General features: G+C 38.1%; 1 protein-coding gene across 3 annotated transcripts in view; it reads right to left on the bottom strand.

Annotated features, from left to right (window-relative positions):
* The window catches only part of LOC133613779 (dedicator of cytokinesis protein 9), a 307,269-nt gene that overhangs the window by 150,529 nt on the left and 134,620 nt on the right, over positions 1-22,120 (bottom strand). For all 3 annotated transcript variants that reach the window (XM_061971560.2, XM_061971559.2, XM_061971558.2), the window contains exon 3: positions 9,832-9,921. In XM_061971560.2, the coding sequence (XP_061827544.1) occupies positions 9,832-9,921 (90 nt within the window). The remainder of the gene's footprint in view (positions 1-9,831; positions 9,922-22,120) is intronic.

The raw sequence follows: 22,120 nt of genomic DNA on the forward strand, positions 1-22,120 counted from the left end.
CTTTCCAGCTGTCCTCACGACTGTGTCAAGCAACACCTGACTCTTAACACTGACCTTTGCCCTGGTATGTTAACTGATCAAACATGCTATAATAACACATTTACAGAGGAACCTCGATTTACAAACCCTTCATTGTACAAACTTTTTGATTTACTTCAATGTGCTCAGTGCTTTTTTAGTGGGGTTTTTTTAGCCTTCTTATAGTGTTTTTCTAGTTTTGCTAGTTCAATATAAATCTCAGTTCAGTTGGAACATGCATACAATACAATGTAATGCATCACATATTTCCAGTTGTTTCATTAAAACACGTCCGAAAAGGAGTAGGAAGAAGCTGAGCTTATTTAATCTTACCCCTTTTCATACCATAGCAATTTTATCCTATTTCCTTGTTCTCTGCAACAGAACAAGGAACAAATAAATAATAAATGAATAATATACCATGATAAGTAAACAAATATTAAACACATAAACAATATTACAAAAGAGAAAAAAAGGGTTCAAGATGTTCATCATAATTCTTGTTCTGTGTACTTTGTGAACACTTGTAGTTTGAACAGTCTCTTAAAGTGAATCATATTGGTAATTTGTTTCATTTTTATGCTTAATCCGTTCCATAATTTAATTCCACATACTGATCTGCTAAAGGTTTTAAGTGTTGTACATGCATACAAATGTTTTAAATTACATTTTACTCTAAGGTTAAATTTCTCCTGTTTTGTTGAGAAGAATTGTTGTACATTCTTGGCTAGCAGGTTATAGTTTGCTTTGTACATCATTTTAGCTGTTTGCAAATGCACCAAATCATTGAATTTCAATATTTGTGATTCAATAAATAAAGAGTTTGTATGGTTGTTCTCTATATCCAACATTATGTATTATTATAACTGAATTGTTTTTGTAACACAGTTAGTGAATGAAGTGCACATTTGTAGTTATTTCCCCATATTTCTGCACAATAACTCAGATATGTAACACTAGTGAGCAGTAAAGACTATAAAGTGATGTTTGGTCCAGAATTTTTTTTTGCTTTATTCAGTATTGATGTGTTTCTTCCTACTTTATGTTGTATAATTTTTACATGAGATTTCCAATTCATTTAATCATCTATTATTACACCCAAAAATGTGTTTTCTTTTACCCTTTCAATGTCTACTCCGTCTATCTGTATTTGTGTTTGACTTTCTCTTCTACTGTTACCAAATAGCATTATTTTAGCAAACTAAAGCAATGGACAAGCAATTATTTTGAAACATTCCGGAAGTATCCACAGCGATGTCCACACTGCCACAACCCTGCCTCAGTTTCTTTCCACTGCACGCCAAGAAGATTAACCCACAAGGTAAAATGGATAAATGGTTGGTTCTTCATCATTGGAGTTTTGAGTTTTGTGATTTCAAACTTAGTGCACCGCAGGGCTGGTGACAGTATGTGTGCGTGTCGGCAGGGCGGCCGGACACAAAGGAGGACAGTTCAGCTAGTTGTTGTTTTGGACTTGTTAAATAGAAAGTCATCACCCCATTGTTACGTTTGTTTGTATACAGTACTGTATAAAGCTGTATATTGTGTTCCAAGTGTAATAGCTTTTTACTAAAATATGGACTTTTCTTGAGGCTAGACCATATTGTTCAAGTTTACATTGTTTCTTATGGAGAGATTTGCTTAAAGGGGAACATTATCACCAGACCTATGTAAGCGTCAATATATACCTTGATGTTGCAGCAAAAAGACCATATATTTTTTTAACCGATTTCCGAACTCTAAATGGGTGAATTTTGGCGAATTAAACGCCTTTCTAATATTCGCTCTCGGAAAAATGACGTCGCAACGTGGTGTCACATCGGGAAGCTATCCGCCATTTTCTCAAACACCGAGTCAAATCAGCTCTGTTATTTTCCCTTTTTTCGACTGTTTGCCGTACCTTGGAGACATCATGCCTCGTCGGTGTGTTGTCGGAGGGTGTAACAACACGAACAGGGACAGATTCAAGTTGCACCAGTGGCCCAAAGATGCGAAAGTGGCAAGAAATTGGACGTTTTTTTCCGCACACTTTACAGACGAAAGCTATGCTACGACAGAGATGGCAAAAATGTGTGGATATCCTGCGACACTCAAAGCAGATGCATTTCCAACAATAAAGTCAAAGAAATCTGCCGCCAGACCCCCATTGAATCTGCCGGAGTGTGTGAGCAATTCAGAGACAAAGGACCTCGCTAGCACGGCAAGAAATGGCGGCAGTTTGTTCCCGCAGACGAGCGAGCTAAACCCCCCTGGATGTCTTGGCTCACACCGTCCCGAAGATGATCAAGAGAAGAATATCGACCCTAGTTTCCCTGGCCTGCTGACATGAGGGTATGTCTACAGAATATATTAATTGATGAAAATTGGGCTGTCTGCACTCTCAAAGTGCATGTTGTTGCCAAATGTATTTCATATGCTGTAAACCTAGTTCATAGTTGTTAGTTTCCTTTAATGCCAAACAAACACATACCAATCGTTGGTTAGAAGGCGATCGCCGAATTCGTCCTCGCTTTCTCCCGTGTCGCTGGCTGTCGTGTCGTTTTCGTCGGTTTCGCTTGCATATGGTTCACATCGATATGGCTCAATAGCTTCAGTTTCTTCTTCAATTTCGTTTTCGCTACCTGCCTCCACACTACAACCATCCGTTTCAATACATGCGTAATCTGTTGAATCGCTTAAGCCGCTGAAATCCGAGTCTGGATCCGAGCTAATGTCGCTATAGCTTGCTGTTCTTTCCGCCATGTTTGTTTGTGTTGGCTTCACTAAGTGACGTCACAGGAAAATGGACGGGTGTATATAACGATGGTTAAAATCAGGCACTTTGAAGCTTTTTTTAGGGATATTGCGTGATGGGTAAAATTTTGAAAAAAACTTCGAAAAATATAATAAGCCACTGGGAACTGATTTTTAATGGTTTTAACCATTCTGAAATTGTGATAATGTTCCCCTTTAAACATACAAAGTTATTTACTTAAAAATCTTGTTAAAGAAAGTAAATGGAGAAAATATTAAATATACCGTATTTTTCAGATTATAAATCGCTACAGAGTATAAATCGCACCGGCTGAAAATGCATAATAAAGAAGGAAAAAAAACATGAAGTCGCATTTTTGGGGGAAATTTTATTTATTTTCTGCTGCATATTTCACTACTTCCAGCTTGTAACCTGCAGTATATGATTTCCTTTTTGGTGCCATTTTTGTTCAGCCCTTCTAAGTTTTTATAAGTTACCGCCAATGTTGAAAATGATCAATTTTCATAGGTACGGAAGTAGTAGCAGGTAGCATCTTTTTTTCCCCACAATGCACTTCTGCCATGACCTGCCCCCGCCAAATTTTTATTGGTTGACGTGTGTGTGACGATTGGCTGATATACGCCTAGTCTCTAACGTGAATGAGATAAATAATATTATTTGATATTTTACGGTAATGTGTTAATCATTTCACACGTACGTCTCTCCGATTTATAATCCGGAAAATACGGTATATATATATATATATATATATATATATATATATATATATATATATATATATATATATTTATATATATATATAGAGAGAGAGAGAGAGAGAGAGAGAGAGAGAGAGAGAGAGAGAGAGAGAGAGAGAGAGAGAGAGAGAGAGAGAGAGAGAGAGAGAGAGAGAGAGAGAGAGAGAGAGAGAGAGATATTATTATGAATTTATATTAATATTATAATTAAGTTAAAGGGGCTGTTTGCAACAATTACACAGATGCCTAGAGTGCGGCAACTTTCCAATGTATTTTACACAGTATATTTTACGGCTTCTTGTAAATTATGACGTAATTACGTACACATTAGCTTTAGGTGTGATTAGCTAATAATAGCAATTTGAAGAGCTAGCGTTAGTAGCTTTATCAAAAAAACAACGTGACTGCAAATTGTTTGTTGCTTCTCCACGAGTGCTTTGGTATGCGTGTATGAGCTGGTGCACGTACTTGTTTGCAAGTGACCGCCGGAGAAACCAAATTATTTTATTCGGGCCTGTGAAAATGTTATGAAATAAACTTTGTAATTGTGAAGAATTTGCTGTTGTTGTTATAATTTTTTGTTTTTAAAAATGTTACTGTGAGGAAGTTGCAAACAGCACCTTTAACTTTATGATGTTAGTGTTTTGTTTTTGTCCAAAGAACGATTTACTGGTACTGCTGTCTGATAAAACTTGAAATACATTAATTATATCATCAAATGTACAGCCAGTCAGGGTAATGCATCCAACCTGAAGAAACTTTTTTTTTTCTTTTTCTAAACTATACGAATATAACAATCATACTGTAAATTCATAAAACACATCATAGCTTTCTGGTCTTTATGGTGAACAAAGCTACCGTTATCATGCAAGCATCCTACTCTGAAGACATGAAAACCCTTAGAAAATATTATTTTTGAGTTATTTGAATTAAGTAGCTAACGATTTATTTAAATTGAATATACATTTTTGTTTTAAAGGGGAACATTATCACCAGACCTATGTAAGCGTCAATATATACCTTGATGTTGCAGAAAAAAAAGACCATAAAATTTTTTAACCGATTTCCGAACTCTAAATGGGTGAATTTTGGCGAATTAAACGCCTTTCTATTATTCGCTCTCGGAGCGATGACGTCACGTTGTGACGTCACATCGGGAAGCAATCCGCCATTTTCTCAAACACCGAGTCAAATCAGCTCTGTTATTTTCCGTTTTTTCGACTGTTTTCCGTACCTTGGAGACATCACGCCTCGTCGGTGTGTTGTCGGAGGGTGTAACAACACGAACAGGGACGGATTCAAGTTGCACCAGTGGCCCAAAGATGCAAAAGTGGCAAGAAATTGGACGTTTGTTCCGCACACTTTACAGACGAAAGCTATGCTACGACAGAGATGGCAAGAATGTGTGGATATCCTGCGACACTTAAAGCAGATGCATTTCCAACGATAAAGTCAAAAAAATCTGCCGCCAAACCCCCATTGAATCTGCTGGAGTGTGTGAGCAATTCAGGGACAAAGGACCTCGCTAGCACGGCAAGAAATGGCGGCAGTTTGTTCCCGCAGACGAGCGAGCTAAACCCCCCTGGATGTCTTGGCTCACACCGTCCTGAAGATGATCAAGAGAAGAATATCGACCCTAGCTTCCCTGGCCTGCTGACATGAGGGTATGTCTACAGAATATATTAATTGATGAAAATTGGGGCTGTCTGCACTCTCAAAGTGCATGTTGTTGCCAAATGTATTTCATATGCTGTAAACCTAGTTCATAGTTGTTACTTTCCTTTAATGCCAAACAAGCATATACCAATCGTTGGTTAGAAGGCGATCGCCGAATTCGTCCTCGCTTTCTCCCGTGTCGCTGGCTGTCGTGTCGTTTTCGTCGGTTTCGCTTGCATATGGTTCACATCGATATGGCTCAATAGCTTCAGTTTCTTCTTCAATTTCGTTTTCGCTACCTGCCTCCACACTACAACCATCCGTTTCAATACATGCGTAATCTGTTGAATCGCTTAAGCCGCTGAAATCCGAGTCTGGATCCGAGCTAATGTCGCTATAGCTTGCTGTTCTTTCCGCCATGTTTGTTTGTGTTGGCTTCACTATGTGACGTCACAGGAAAATGGACGGGTGGTTAAAATTAGGCACTTTGAAGCTTTTTTTAGGGATATTGCGTGATGGGTAAAATTTTGAAAAAAACTTCGAAAAATATAATAAGCCACTGGGAACTGATTTTTAATGGTTTTAACAATTCTGAAATTGTGATAATGTTCCCCTTTAACACTGCCAACATTGTTGTTAGCTCAGCATATTCTTAGCACCCTGCTTATTGTGTTTCTAAATTGAACAACCTTTATGTACAGTACAGGCCAAAAGTTGGGATACACCTTGCGTTGTCTTTATTTTCATGACTATTTACATTGTAGATAGTCACATCAAAACTAGGAATGAACACATGTGGAGTTATGTACTTAACAAAAAAAGGTGAAATAACTGAAAACATGTTTTATATTCTAGTTTCTTCAAAATAGCCACCCTTTGCTCTGATTACTGCTTTGCACACTCTTGGCATTCTCTCCACGAGCTTCAAGAGGGAGTCACCTGAAATGGTTCTCACTTCACAGGTGTGCCGTATCAGGGTTGATTAGTGGAATTTCTTGCTTTATCAATGGGGTAGGGACCACCAGTTGGGTTGTGGATGAGATGGTGTGTCCAAACTTTTGGCCTGTACTGGATGTACTGAAACAGCAGATGTTTCAAATCTCATTCACACAAAAAAGTAACCTTGCACTTTGATGTCAATAAATTACCACATTTTGAATGTTTGTGTCTTTTTGAAATCTGTAATACGTTTCATCTTAAGTGTTTCGAATTCGAGACTCATTGGCATCGCTATAAAACACAGTTAGAGAAGTACCAGATTCTACTAGATATTACTTTCTCATTCCCATCCCTTCCTTTACACACACAAGCCAGATGAGAAACAACATAAATAGTTTAGTTAACAGCGTAATGATCATTAATGACTGCATTCATTTATGCAAGAGGCGGCAGAGAGTCAGACAGAGGCTACATTTCATGTGAATTAAACCGCTTTCCTGACGTTCTCTGATGTGCTACATGCATTACTGCTAATTCAAGTAACAAATTAGGTAATGACTCACATTACTGTCACAGCTTGGCTCGTGATTACGTTTCACAACCTCCTTCCCGTCTTGTGGGAAACAATTTCCACAAGACTTCTGTCTGTTTTTATTACCCTGCTCTTGAATTAGTCAACTTTTTTTGTTTCATTTACTATCCTTTTAATGACTGGAAATATTTTGTGGGTCTGAAGGGTGCGTATGGCTGTAACCTGAGGCTATGTCTACACTAAGCCGGATAACCCCTTAAACGAATAATTATTTAGCCTAAGCCCCGTTTCAGCCACACTAAACTATCGTTTAAGGTCCCACTCCTCTGACAATTTTTTACACGGGTAAGTGCGCCGTCTATTCCTTGAATCTCCGGCTCTTAGCTTTGTATGGACTCATTGATCGTTTACAAACTGAGTTCGGAGAGGAAGTGACGCCAGAAAGACCGCGCCCCACACAGGAAGTGACGTCAGAAAGAACACGCCACAGCCAGTTTTATAATAAGGCGGTTTCGTAACTCGGAGCTAACCACTGGAAATATGGAGGCTAGTCATCCAGACATGCCCGTGTTTCTCATTATTCTACATGTACAGACATGGAAATCACACATGAATACCTTAAGAGAAAGCGATTGCAGCTGTTTGGGATACAACACTTCTCAGACGGCAAGAGAACTTTCCAATGTCCAGGTCAGCTGTGATTCTACTTAGTGAAAAACTTTGTCCATTTGTCAAAGGCGAGACAACGAGAATGCGAGCTCCCGTGGATGTGATAAAGAAGGTTTTGCTTTGTATTACCTGGCCGTCGAGGGAAGACTATGGAAAACATCGAATGCATTTAGACTGGCAAAGCAGACTGTATCAGTTATTGTCTGCCATGTATGTCGCGGACTCAACGTCTAGGTCCAGAGTATATAAAGTCACCAAAAAGGAATGGACAATGAAGGTGAAGGCAAAAGAGTGAGGAGTGTCCTGACCAGATATCTAGATCCCTAGTTTGATTGTTGTCAAATGTTCTTTATGAGATTGTTTACTTTCATGTGTTTATTAAATATTTGATTAATTTATGATGGCTCAGGTGTGATTCACGACAATAGGGCCCCACAACACACTGGATTCCAGTTAATTGAAATACCACAACACTGGATATTGTTCAGATAAGTTACATTTAAGAACTTGCACACAAAGCAACAATGGAGGTGACTATGACGTGCGCATTTTCCGCGCATGCGTATTAGGTCGCGTTGCGCCGGCGGACGGAAGTTGGGGAGGGGGTCTTAAATGACTTTGTGTGTGTGGACAAGGATAAAATTAGGTGGGATTTACCCTGGATAACTTTAGCCGGCTTAGTGTAGAAGGGGCCTTAGTTTGATGTAGGGGTCCCAACCACTGGGCTGTGGAAAACTTTCAAAAGTTAAAAAAAAAATACAAATTGCAAATTTAGTGAAAATGCTTTCTTTTGACAAAGGGTGTTTATTTTACTTGGAAAATATACAAAGAAATTAGGAAAATAATATTATTTTGGCTAGGGCTGCAATGACTAATCGATTAAATAGTTTAAAAAGTTTGAATTTGTTTTCTGTTGTTTCGATTAATTGTTGAATGAGTGTAGCCAATTAAATGGATAAAATTGGGGCCGCATGCAGTATCTAAATTACTTTAAATGCGCGGATATACAGTACAGGCCAAAAGTTTGAACACACCTCATTCAATGCATTTTCTTTATTTTCATGACTATTTACATTGTAGATTGTCACATCAAAACTATGAATGAACACATGTGGAGTTATGTACTTAACAAAAAAAAAAGGTGAAATAACTGAAAAACCAGTTAAAAACCAGCTCGGCCAAGCTCGAAGCATGTTTGACGAGGACATCAAGAACTTAGCCTGAAGTCAAGCTGGTCTAGGACCAAGGTTCTGCATGTAGGCCAGGAACTAAACCATCACCCCTGTCCACCTTGTCTCTCAGCGAGTCTTGGATGTTTTACATTCTATCCATCCATCCATTTTCTACCGCTTGTCTTCTATATCCTAGTTTCTTCAAAATAGCCACCTTTTGCTCTGATTACTGCTTTGCACACTCTTGGCATTCTCTCCATGAGCTTCAAGAGGTAGTCGCCTGAAATGGTTTTCAATTCACAGGTGTCATAGTTTTGATGCCTTCAGGGACAATCTACAATGTAAATAATCTTGAAAATAAAGAAAACACATTGAAATAAGAAGGTGTCCAAACTTTGGGCCTGTACTGTAGTTTTCGCACTACCGAGCAATAGGTCACTCATTTTTTTTTTTTATCAATGCACACATGTTAATAGTTCAATTTGATGTGCATTTATTAGGGAAAAAGAATGAAGGTTTTGACATGTAGAACATGTTTTGCTTATTTCAGCTATTTTCCCGAAAATACGCATTTCTGCTATAAACTTAGACTTCCTTTTTATTGTCATTCAAATTTGAACTTTACAGCACAGATAAGAACGAAATTTCGTTACATAAGCTCATGGTAGTGCAGGATAAAAAAGCAATAAGGTGCATATATAAATAAATAAATATATATAAATAATATATATATAAAATAAATAAATAAATATATATAAAATAAATAAATAAATATATATAAATATATATAAATAAATAAATAGATTACTGTACGGATAAATATATTGCACTTTTTTACATGCGTCCACGTTTATGGATGTATGTTATATTGTCTTTTAGTGTGTTTTATCCAATTTACTCCATTAATGAAACAAACTAATTGATTGATTACTCAAATAACCCTTATCTGCAGCTCTAACTCCAACTTGTTGCTTACTTCCATGCTAAAGCCCCATCCACTTGTGTGTTGAGTATGGAAAGAATGTATTTGTTTCGTTTTTTTCGGATTAAATTGAAATAGGAAATTCCCAGTACTTTCCACAATGGCATTGAAGTCACTGCCATTCCTGTCTGTGGATGGTAAAAAAAAAAAAAAAAACACTGTGCCTGTCACCTACACATGTAAATTATCATCTTGCCTCTGGAAAATACATCCAGGGTTGTGTCAGTACTCATTTTGTGGTTTTGATTTGATAACAGAGGAAGCATTTTCTGACTATTATCTAACCAACTAGGAATTATAGTCCGTGGACTCAGAATGGCTGGCGACAACTGGTTTAAATGACATAAAATGGCGAATAAAAGCACGTTTACCTCTTGGACAAACAGACTGTGAGCCTCCTTCTCTGCATTGTCGGGCAACGTGGGGTAGAGACTCCGTCCTTGTCGCCTCAAAGTAGAAATCTGCAACAGATAGAGTCAGGTTTTCGTCAACAAAATAAAGGTCAGCGGGATATAGGATGACTCAGATTCAGTCCCGAGGAAAAGATAACATTGTCTACAAAAAACGTGCTACTTACCGAATTGGACAACTAGATAAAGCAGTGTATCTCAGATACAGTCTGATGTGCCGTGGGAGATTATCTAAATTCACCTATTTGGGTTAAAAATATTTTTTGCAAACCAGTAATTATAGTCTGCAAATGATGTGTTGTTGTTGAGTGTCGGTGATGTCTAGAGCTCAGCAGAGTAACCATGTAATACTCTTCCATATCAGTAGGTGGCAGCCGGTAGCTAATTGCTTTGTAGATGTCGGAAACAGCGGGAGGCAGTGTGCAGGTAAAATTGTGTCTAATGCTTAAAGCAAAAATAAACAAAAGGTGAGTGCCGCTAAGAAAAGGCATTGAAGCTTAGGGAAGGCTATGCAGAACGAAACTAAAACTGAACTGGCTGCAAAGTAAACAAAAACAGAATGCTGGACGACAGCAAAGACTTACTGTGGAGCAAAGACGGCGTCCACAATGTACATCCGAACAAGACATGACAAGCAACAATGTCCCCACAAAGAAGGATAAAAACAACTGAAATATTTTTGATTGCTAAAACAAAGCAGGTGCGGGAAATATCGCTGAAAGGAAGACATGAAACTGCTACAGGAAAATACCCAAAAAAATAGGAGCGCAAGACAATAACTAAAACACTACACACAGGAAAACAGCAAAAAACTCAAAATAAGTCAGGGCGTGATGTGACAGGTGGTGACAGTACACCTACTTTGAGACAAGAGCGATATTGATGCATGATTGGTTATGGTTTAAAGTCATATCCAACAATTGCGACAACGACTTTTTACTGTCAACTGAGTTTTGTTTTTTAATGATTTCTGCTGGTGGTGTGCCTCCGCATTTTTTAAAGCAAAAAATGTGCCTTGGCTCAAAAAAGGTTGAAAAACACTGAGATAAAGTACCAGTTTCAAAAATTGTAGTCTCAAAAATTCATTTTTCAGTATCTTAGCACCCACCATGAATCTGGCTATCTGCCATTGTTGCCAATTAATCAGTATCTCAGCCCCTTTAATGTTTCCTTAAAGGGGAACTGCACTTTTTTGGGGAATTTTGCCAATCGTTCACAATCATTTATTTAATATTTAGAATGCATTCAAAAAAACATCCATCGTCATGCCTTTCATAATGATAGTGAGATTCCAAGAAAAAGTGCAGTTCCCCTTTAAAGCCTTTTGCTCACAGATAGCAACTTCAATACAAAGCCAAACTGCATTTTGTCGTTACAAACCCCGTTTCCATATGAAATGGGAAATTGTGTTAGATGTAAATATAAACGGAATACAATGATTTGCAAATCATTTTCAACCCATATTCAGTTGAATATGCTACAAAGACAACATATTTGATGTTCAAACTGATAAACATTTTTCTTTTGGCAAATAATCATTAACTTTAGAATTTGATGCCAGCAACACGTGACAAAGAAGTTGGGAAAGGTGGCAATAAATACTGATAAAGTTGAGTAATGCTCATCAAACACTTATTTGGAACATCCCACAGGTGTGCAGGCTGATTGGGAACAGGTGGGTGCCATGATTGGGTATAAAAGTAGATTCCATGAAATGCTCAGTCATTCACAAACAAGGATGGGGCGAGGGTCACCACTTTGTCAACAAATGCGTGAGCAAATTGTTGAACAGTTTAAGAAAAACCTTTCTCAACCAGCTATTGCAAGGAATTTAGGGATTTCACCATCTACGGTCCGTAATATCATCAAAGGGTTCAGAGAATCTGGAGAAATCACTGCACGTAAGCAGCTAAGCCCGTGACCTTCGATCCCTCAGGCTGTACTGCATCAACAAGCGACATCAGTGTGTAAAGGATATCACCACATGGGCTCAGGAACACTTCAGAAACCCACTGTCAGTAACTACAGTTGGTCGCTACATCTGTAAGTGCAAGTTAAAACTCTCCTATGCAAGGCGAAAACCGTTTATCAACAACACCCAGAAACGCCGTCGGCTTCGCTGGGCCTGAGCTCATCTAAGATGGACTGATACAACGTGGAAAAGTGTTCTGTGGTCTGACGAGTCCACATTTCAAATAGTTTTTGGAAACTGTGGACGTTGTGTCCTCCGGACCAAAGAGAAAAAGAACCATCCGGATTGTTATAGGCGCAAAGTTGAAAAGCCAGCACGTGTGATGGTATGGGGGTGTATTAGTACCCAAGACATGGGTAACTTACACATCTGTGAAGGCGCCATTAATGCTGAAAGGTACATACAGGTTTTGGAGCAACATATGTTGCCATCCAAGCAACGTTACCATGGACGCCCCTGCTTATTTCGGCAAGACAATGCCAAGCCACGTGTTACATCAACGTGGCTTCATAGTAAAAGAGTGCGGGTACTAGACTGGCCTGCCTGTAGTCCAGACCTGTCTCCCATTGAAAATGTGTGGCGCATTATGAAGCCTAAAATACCACAACGGAGACCCCCGGACTGTTGAACAACTTAAGCTGTACATCAAGCAAGAATGGGAAAGAATTCCACCTGAGAAGCTTAAAAAATGTGTCTCCTCAGTTCCCAAACGTTTATTGAGTGTTGTTAAACGGAAAGGCCATGTAACACAGCGGTGAACATGCCCTTTCCCAACTACTTTGGCACGTGTTTCAGCCATGAAATTCTAAGTTAATTATTATTTGCAAAAAAAAAAAAAAAAGTTTATGAGTTCGAACATCAAATATCTTGTCTTTGTAGTGCATTCAACTGAATATGGGTTGAAAAGGATTTGCAAATCATTGTATTCCGTTTATATTTACATCCAACACAATTTCCCAACTCTAATGGAAACAGGGTTTGTATTTGTTAATACTACTACGAACAGATAACCAGCTGTTTTTCTCCAAACACACAGTATTAATAATAGTGACTAATTATTTTTGTCTTAATTATCATCAACAATGATTTCTCCTGATTGAAATAAGAAGATAAAGAATCAAAATACAATATATGTAACAAAATTACCTGACATTTTCATCGACGAATAAAAACAAGACGAAAATGTTGACAGATACGAAATCCAATCATATTGAATGTCATCTTGTAGATGGGTGGGACAAGTTGGTACTACATCCAATCACAGCTCTTTAACAGCGTACATATGAGAGAGGGGTGGGGGTAAGTTACAAAGCAGTGACAATAAGATTATTTTCCTTGTGAGATAAGGAAGTTAGATAACAATAATGTGTGGATTTTTAACATGTTCCACACCGTAATATGTGTACACCTGAGAGAAAGTGAAGAAGACACATTTTATTTTTGACGCTATAAGATGCCATCAGCAGGCGAGTCATCGATAATGGCATCTACACACCTGCAAGTTAAAGCTATGTGTATTTGCTGCTTCCGGTTTTATTGCGTTCCTAAACAGATTATAATAAAAGGTATGCATCGTAAGTAGGGATGATACTCGAAACTGGTTTTCCCGGTTGTTCAATAAGAAAAAAACCGAGTCCTGAGACTCAAATCCCTTTTTGAGAACCGGTACCCGTTATCGAGACCACTATAATAAAGAAAAAGAGTTGGTTCTTTATTCGAATCCCTGGGACCAATCCCGTCCCGACCAGAAATGCCCTTTGAGACGTCACAAGAAATGACGTCACGTAGCTCAGTCATTAGGCGCAGATAGCGAAAGCAGGAAAAACAATGGACCGGAAAAAGCGCTCCAAGGTGTAATAAAGTTCAAAACAAAAGGTATAATCCAATGAATAACTTTACTGAGAGATTTGAGCAGGGTACAAACACATGACGAACACTTTTACGACCAACCTGAAACATAGCAACCAGGCTAGCAACGCACCTCCTTTACAGCAGCTGTCGCAACGTTCTTAAAGCAACCGCAGCACATACATATATATATACAACATATCTCCCTTTTTTAACTTTTGTTTTTATTTCCTTGTAAACAAAACACAATCACACTGTATATGTGTTGTCTGTCTAATTATAAATAATGCAGACGAGTCGTGTTGGCTGAGTTCTTGACGTTTACTTTCACAGCGTGCTCATAACCTCATTCTTAGCTGCCGGGTAGCGACATGCAACACTTTTCGGGTAGTGTAGTTGTTATATTCCTAGCTCATAACATCACATCTTTCCCCCTATAAAGAAATAATGTTAACTCAATAAAGTGTATTTCTTTTTTTAGCTTTAACTTTTCATTTTTTAGCATTGTAACCACATTTGCAAACAACTTTTCTCTTCGTAGAATTTTCTTTCAATAAAGAAATAAAGTGCAAAAATGTCAAAGCATCATAACAAACAGTTATGTCAAATAGCAGCAGAAGTGCACTTTTTGGAGAGCTGTATTATTTTCAGTTTTGTGCCCAAGGGACTGATTTTATTTAACACGATATTATTATTTATACACCTATAGTGATCACAGAGACAGGTTGTTTTTGTGTTACTGTATATATTTGTTTTTCTGAAAAATCCCACTTAATATACTTTGGGTAACAACAGTCAAAATGTATTTTTTTTATTTTATTTTTTTAGGGGGGTAACAGTCTATATTCATTTATTTATTAGATTTTATTTTTTTCTTATATAATAAAAGTGAGCTTTTGTTAAACCAAATATTGTGTATTTTTTTCCATATACAACAACCTATCTGGATTCGATAAAAGAATCGATAAGGAATCGGTTCAATAAGAGGATTCGATAATAGGCTCGAACTCGATAACTTCTTATCAAACATCATCCCTAATCGTAAGTCCATTCAGCAACACAGGTACATACCTGCTTTGTCAGCGACGTAGCATAAAAAATAAAAAACGTGCCTGAAAGATATTTATTGGCATTGACCATTGTATGCATCAAACACCATTCCTGACAATAAGATCATGCTACATTTGTGTTAATTGTGTTATTCATTGTCAACTAAATGTACTTTAAGTTCAGCTGATTAAAATGTTGCGTGATTTTGTTGATTAAAGCTAGACTAAAACTAAATCAATTTTGATGACTAACATTAGACTACATCTGAAATACATTTTCTCCAAAAGACAAAGACGAACATAAATGAAAAACTGCTGTAAGGATGCATGCATAAACCTCGTCCAAGGATGTGTGTGTGATATACTGACAGATGATAAGGACACATGTGGTATGTACGTATTTTCTAGCGAGGGATTACTTTCCTCTGGTTTCTGCAAGTAATTAATTCCGTACACAAGTCTTTACATCATTGTAAGACTAACCAAGTGATCTGACCCCTCTAAATCTCTGTGCACGAGGGTGAATATACACTGTAAATATACAGTAGCTATACAAGCTTTAATAGAGATGTTAAACGTGGAGGAGAGTATATCAATTGTGTTCTGTGTTTTTGATTGACTGATTGAGACTTTTATTCGTAGGTTGCACAGTGAAGTACATATTCCGTACAATTGACCACCAAATGGTAACACCCGAATAAGTTTTTCAACTTGTTTAAGTCGGGGTCCAATTAAATTGATTCATGATACAGATATATACTATCATATATACTATCATCATAATACACTCATCACACAAGATAATCATCAGGGTGTATACATTGAATTATTTACATTATTTACAATTCAGGGTGTGGAGGGGGGTTAAGTTTGGTTGTTATCATCAGTCATCAACAATTGAGAACAGAGAAATGGATATTGAAACAGTGTAGGTCTGACTTGGTAGGATATGTACAGCAAGTAGTGGACATAGAGAGAGAGAGAGAGAGAGAGAGAGAGAGAGAGAGAGATAGAGAGAGAGAGAGAGAGAGAGAGAGAGAGAGAGAGAGAGAGAGAGAGAGAGAGAGAGAGAGAGAGATCAGAAGGCATAAGAAAAGTATCTACATTTGATTGTTTACATTTGATTATTAACAATCCGGGGAGGGTGTTAGTTTAGGGTTGAAGTTGCCTGGAGGTGTACTTTTATTGCGGTTTTGAAGGAGGATAGAGATGCCCTTTCTTTTATACCTGTTGGGAGCGCATTCCACATTGATGTGGCATAGAAAGAGAATGAGTTAAGACCTTTGTTAGATCGGAATCTGGGTTTAACGTGGTTAGTAGAGCTCCCCCTGGTGTTGTGGTTATGGCGGTCATTTACGTTAAGGAAGTAGTTTGACATGTACTTCGGTATCAGGGAGGTGTAGCGGATTTTATAGACTAGGCTCAGTGCAAGTTGTTTTACTCTGTCCTCCACCCTGAGCCAGCCCACCTTGGAGAAGTGGGTAGGAGTGAGGTGGGATCTCGGGTGGAGGTCTAGAAGTAATCTGACTAGCTTGTTCTGGGATGTTTGGAGTTTAGATTTGAGGGTTTTGGAGGTGCTGGGGTACCAGGAGGTGCATGCGTAATCGTGTTCATCCAAGTCAGTTGAAAGTGTGATTTTTTTACAAAAAATTTACTTAAAGCCTGTGTCAATTTCATTTGGTTGAGCCATCTTCAACCGCATGGCAATATAGAATCATTTTCAATGTGTTTTGGATAAACCGGAGGCAGAATGTTTCGATAGAACAAGCCCAGGCCAGCCTCAACACATGTTACAATGTGCTTTGTGAACAAAAGGTTGTCGTCTTCGGTGTGCCAGCCAGGTTTCCTGGATGTTAGATACTAATCTTTACGACCTACGTGTTGCTAATTGAAAAACATGGAAACATGGAAATGAGTAAATAAATGCTCTCTAAAAGGTTTTTAAATACCATGTGTCTGCTCATTGGTGATATGTGAGCAAAGACTAGTAATCGGACTCCATGAGATATTATGGTGTTGGCACGTAGCAGATGCTACTACAGCACCGTATTCAACATTGTTGCTCATTATACCAAAATACTTAACAAGCATGTGTTTTTCCAATGTTAGCTGTAATGCTAACGTTTCAAATGTTTGCATTTTCTGACTCAAAACAACAAAAACGTTCATTGAAACAGCCATCCTTCAACAATCTTGGTCTGTTCATTTTTTTTAAACTCTGAGTTCGTACACATTTTCCATGGCCAAATTCAAGCACTTTTTAAGGACTTTCAAGATAAATTTTCCAGTTTTTCCAGTACCCTTCAAAAGGCGAAAACCAGTGTGAATCAATCCATAGCCTTGTTGTTTGAGGTCACCAAATGCAGTCTGTAGGAAAAATATGGAAAATCTGCTAAAACCTAAGCCTAACATTGAACCAGATTTTAACCATCGTTATATACACCCGTCCATTTTCCTGTGACGTCACACAGTGATGCCAATACAAACAAACATGGCGGATAGAACAGCAAGATATAGCGACATTAGCTCGGATTCAGACTCGGATTTCAGCGGCTTAAGAGATTCAACAGATTACGCATGTATTGAAACGGATGGTTGTAGTGTGGAGGCAGGTAGCGAAAACGAAATTGAAGAAGAAACTGAAGCTATTGAGCCATATCAGTTTGAACCGTATGCAAGCGAAACCGACAAAAACGACACGACATCCAGCGACACGGGAGAAAGCGAGGACGAATTCGGCGATCGCCTTCTAACCAACGATTGGTATGTGTTTGTTTGGCATTAAAGGAAACTAACAATTATGAACTAGGTTTACAGCATATGAAATACATTTGGCAACAACATGCACTTTGAGAGTGCAGACAGCCCATTTCAGGCGCGCTAAGAACATATATTTTTCCACGATTTCAGCACTCAGGTTGACCATACCTAAATAGACACAAAATATTGCATTACACAAGACTACCCGAATGTACTCTAATGATTGAAAAAAAGAAATGTTTTTAAGCTAAATTATTGGTAAACACAGTTTATGTATAATAATGTGCGTCTGGTGATAATGTTCTCATTTAAACATGCTTATATTATCATTAAAACACCTTTAACTTGTTAACAAAAACCTGTCTTTTATAAATAAATAAAGATAAATTATATATATGAATGAGGTAGATCTCCTCGACTTGGTCAATTGAAAAGTAGCTCGCCTGCAGAAAAAATGATGTATATCGAGCAACCCTCCCAACCATCGATTTAAAGACAAACACAGTATATTTTGCCTGCATTTGCACACAAACGCTGTGCACATTTTAATGAGACACTTTGACTTTTACACTTTGCACAAGACCGTTTTATGGGCAGGGCCTAAAAAGCTTTTGGATTAAGATAAACTACCGGTGAAAGTCTCATGGGTTTGAAGGGATAGAGAAAGAAGTAGAAACGCCCAAAATGACGCTTTGTTTTGGAAAAATAAAACCCAGTACTGCAGGATTGTGATGGATGGGTTTTAACACACTTACAAAACTGGAGAAGGAAAGAGGCTGCTAATCTTGGACAAATACATTCAGACTCATCAAGAGTTGTGGAGGAACCAGAAAAAAAACTGCTCTATGGCAGCAACTTCTAAATAAAAACCAGATGGGGAGAGAATAAACATTATCTCACAGAAAGAACAGCACCACCGTATGACTAGATGTGCCAGAAAGGAGAAGGCATCTGACAGAGACTTTTATTATGGAGGAGCAGACAAACACTGGATTTCATACAATAATAACTATCTGACAGAGGAGATCTTTCTGATTGTTTTGGCCTTCATTTTACCACTAAGTAGCAGTCCCCCCCTCCCAAACCCTGTTGAGGGGTTTGTTTTTCTCTTTACTAGAAGTGTCCAATGTAGGCTGGAACAGATGCACTGCTCAATCCCTGGGCTTCAAGTGTCCATAGTCAGAATCACCTGTCGTGTAATGCTTATATGTTCCCGGCATAGCAGGCTAGAACTTGATATGCTATAAAGGCTGTCATGTCATGCTGTCACTGCCAGTGAAAAGAGGTCTGCAACAACCTTGCCCATATCAGTGCAGTCGAAGTCACAGGCACTGGAGGTCACAACATTTGAAAATTGACCAACAGTTTCGGAAAATCTAACTAACCTAAAACCAGTGAAGTTGGCACGTTGTGTAAATCAGTGGTCTCCAACCACAGGGCCGCTCAAGAAATAATTTTTTTTTTTTTAAATAAAAAAAATCATCAACATCAACAACTATATGATTTGCCTGGACAGGACAAAAATAAAAATAAAATAAAAATAAATTTAAAAAAAAATTAAAAATTTAAAAAAAAATATATATTTTTTTTAAATTATTAAATCAACATAAAAAACACAAGCTACACTTACAATTAGTGCACCAACCCAAAAAACCTCCCTCCCCCATTTACACTCATTCGCACAAAAGGGTTGTTTCTTTCTGCTATTAATATTTCTGGTTCCTACATTATATATCAATACAGTCTGTAGGGATACAGTCCGTAAGCACACATGATTGTATTTTTTTATGACAAAAAATAATAAAAAATAAAAAAAAAACAGAATACAATGATTTGCAAATCCTTTTCAACTTATATTCAATTGAATAGACTGCAAAGACAAGATACTTAACGTTCCAACTGCAAAACGTTGTTCTTATTGGCAAATATTAGCACATTTGGATTTTGATGCCTGCAACATGTTTCAAAAAAGTTGAGGAATACTCATCAAACACTTATTTGGAACATCCCACAGGTGGACAGGGTAATTGGGAACAGGTGGGTGCCATGATTACTCACCATTGTGTGTTATACTCAATGGTTAACTGGACGTCTTTATGTGCTCAACGCCTCAATCATTGGTATGTGTTCATCTACAAAACCATTCTGGGTATCACTCCATCTGATCTGTCTTTTCTTTTAACAAAGAAACAAGGAAGTCACAATCTTCGTTCAATGAATGCTCTGCAATTTGTCGTCCCCAAAGTAAGAACTGAACTGGGCAAGAAAGCATTTAGGTTTTCAGCACCGAAGACTTGGAATAACCTACAATCGAATCTTCAACTTCAAACCCTTGTTACATTAAATGAGTTTAAAGCTTCTGTGAAAGGATTGCAGTCTACCTTGTCTGTATGCAAATGTGTTATGTGAGCAAGTCTTAAAGTTGTAAATATGAAGTTTTATGTGTTGTTTACTATTTTTAATGCAACCGTGTATATTGTAGTAAAAGTCATAAATAGTACTTTTTGAAACAGATACCGATAATTTCCGATATTAAATTTTAAAGCATTTGTCGGCCGATAATATCGGCAGTCCGATTTTATCAGACATCTCTATTAGAAAGCGAAAAAAACAAAAATCTTTTGTGGTCTTGTCTCTCATAATGATTGTGAACGATCGGTAAAATTCCAAAAAAGAGCAGTTCCCCTTTAAGTGACCGTTATGACTGTGGTACGAAGAATTGTATTTTAGTGTCCGACTAAGGAAGGCAGAAGACAATATTTGACAGATCATTGTTATTTTCATGCTTTGGTATTTAATATTTTTTTACAGATTGTCTGCAGTGTAGTAATAGTCCATCCATCCATCTATTTTCTACCGCTTGTCCCTCTCTGGGTCACGGGGGTGCTGGACCCTACACCCTGGACAAGTCGCCACCTCATCCCAGGGCCAACACAGATAGACAGACAACATTCACACTCACATTCACACACTAGGGCCAATTTAGTGGTGCCAATCAACCTATCCCCAGGTGCATGTATTGTTGATTTAAAAAAGAAATCGGCAAAACCAAATGATGGTTCTTTCTCTCTAAATGCAGTCTCTAGACCGGTGTTTTTCAACCTTTTTTGAGACAAGGCACATTTTTTGCGTTGAACAAACGCAGAGGCACACCACCAGCAGAAATCACTAAAAAACGAAACTCAGTTGACAGTATAAAGTCGCAATTTTTGGATATGACTTTAAACCATAACCAACCAAGCATCACTATAGCTCTTGTCTCAAAGTAGGTGTACTGTCACATCACACCCTGACTTATTTTGTATTTTTTGATGTTTTCCTGTGTGTGGTGTTTTAGTTCTGGTCTTACGCTCCTATTTTTTTGGTATTTTCCTGTAGCAGTTTCATGTCTTCCTTTGAGCGATATTTCCCGCATCTACTTTGTTTTAGCAATAAAGAATATTTCAGTTGTTTTTATCCTTCTTTGTGGGGACATTGTTGATTGTCATGTCATGTTCAGATGTACTTTGTGGACGCCGTCTTTGCTCCACAGTAAGTCTTTGCTGTTGTCCCAGCATTCTGTTTTTGTTTATTTTGTAGCCAGTTAGGTTTTAGTTTCGTTCTGCATAGTCTTCCCTAAGCTTCAATGCCTTTTCTTAGGGGCACTCACCTTTTGTTTATTTTTGGTTTAAGCATTAGATACGACGACAAACTCTTGTCATCTCACACGACGTGTTCCCGACATCTACAAAGCAATTAATTACCGGCTGCCACCTACTGATATGGAAGATTATTACACGGTTACTCTGCCGAGCTCTAGACAGCACCGACACACAACATCGGCACATAATTTGCAGATTATAATTAATGGTTGTCAAAAAATATTTTTAACCCAAATATGTGAAATTACATAATCTCCCACGGCACACCAGACTGTATCTCACGGCACTCTAGTGTGCCGCGGCACAGTGGTTGAAAAACACTGCTCTAGACTACAGCGAGCCTTCTTGGATACATTGTGATTAAATTAAATGTGTGTTGTAATTCCACTGCCAGGGTGTTCTCGCCCAAAGTCATCTGGAATAGGTTCCAGCTTACCCTTGATCAAGAGCAGGATAAATGCTAGGAAATGAAAAAAGCTTGTTTAGTCGATTAACCACCATGAACATTTAAAAAATATGTAAAAGTCATTAGTCATGGTCAGAGACAAAAATATATATATAAAAAAAAATAAGCTGCAGACTCAACGAAGTTTCCATTTACTCAAGAGACGAGGTCATCCACTGTTTGAACGGACAAAAACTTTAATTTCCTGAGTTAAAAGCACAGGAATAAATTTCCATTAAATGTCCCTGCCTTTGAGTGGAACCTCGGAGGAAGCGAACGTCCTGCACATTTTGGCTGCAGATAACGCTTGCTCTGTCACAACATGAGGGCCAAAAATGAGCCAATTAAACTGATGACCCCTGACCTCTTTCTCGCTGCAGCATGAAAGGATGTAAACAAAGGAAAGCCACTGTGGGTGACTCCACCCAGTACTAGTACTCCCAACATTGGCCCAGAGAAAAAGGACTGCAAAAGTCAAACAAACACAAGGAAAACACATATTGGGGGAGGAAAGATTTCATTTACATAACTCTAA

This window comes from Nerophis lumbriciformis, linkage group LG13 (genome assembly GCF_033978685.3).
Source record: "Nerophis lumbriciformis linkage group LG13, RoL_Nlum_v2.1, whole genome shotgun sequence".
NCBI classification, from domain to species: Eukaryota; Metazoa; Chordata; class Actinopteri; order Syngnathiformes; family Syngnathidae; genus Nerophis; species Nerophis lumbriciformis.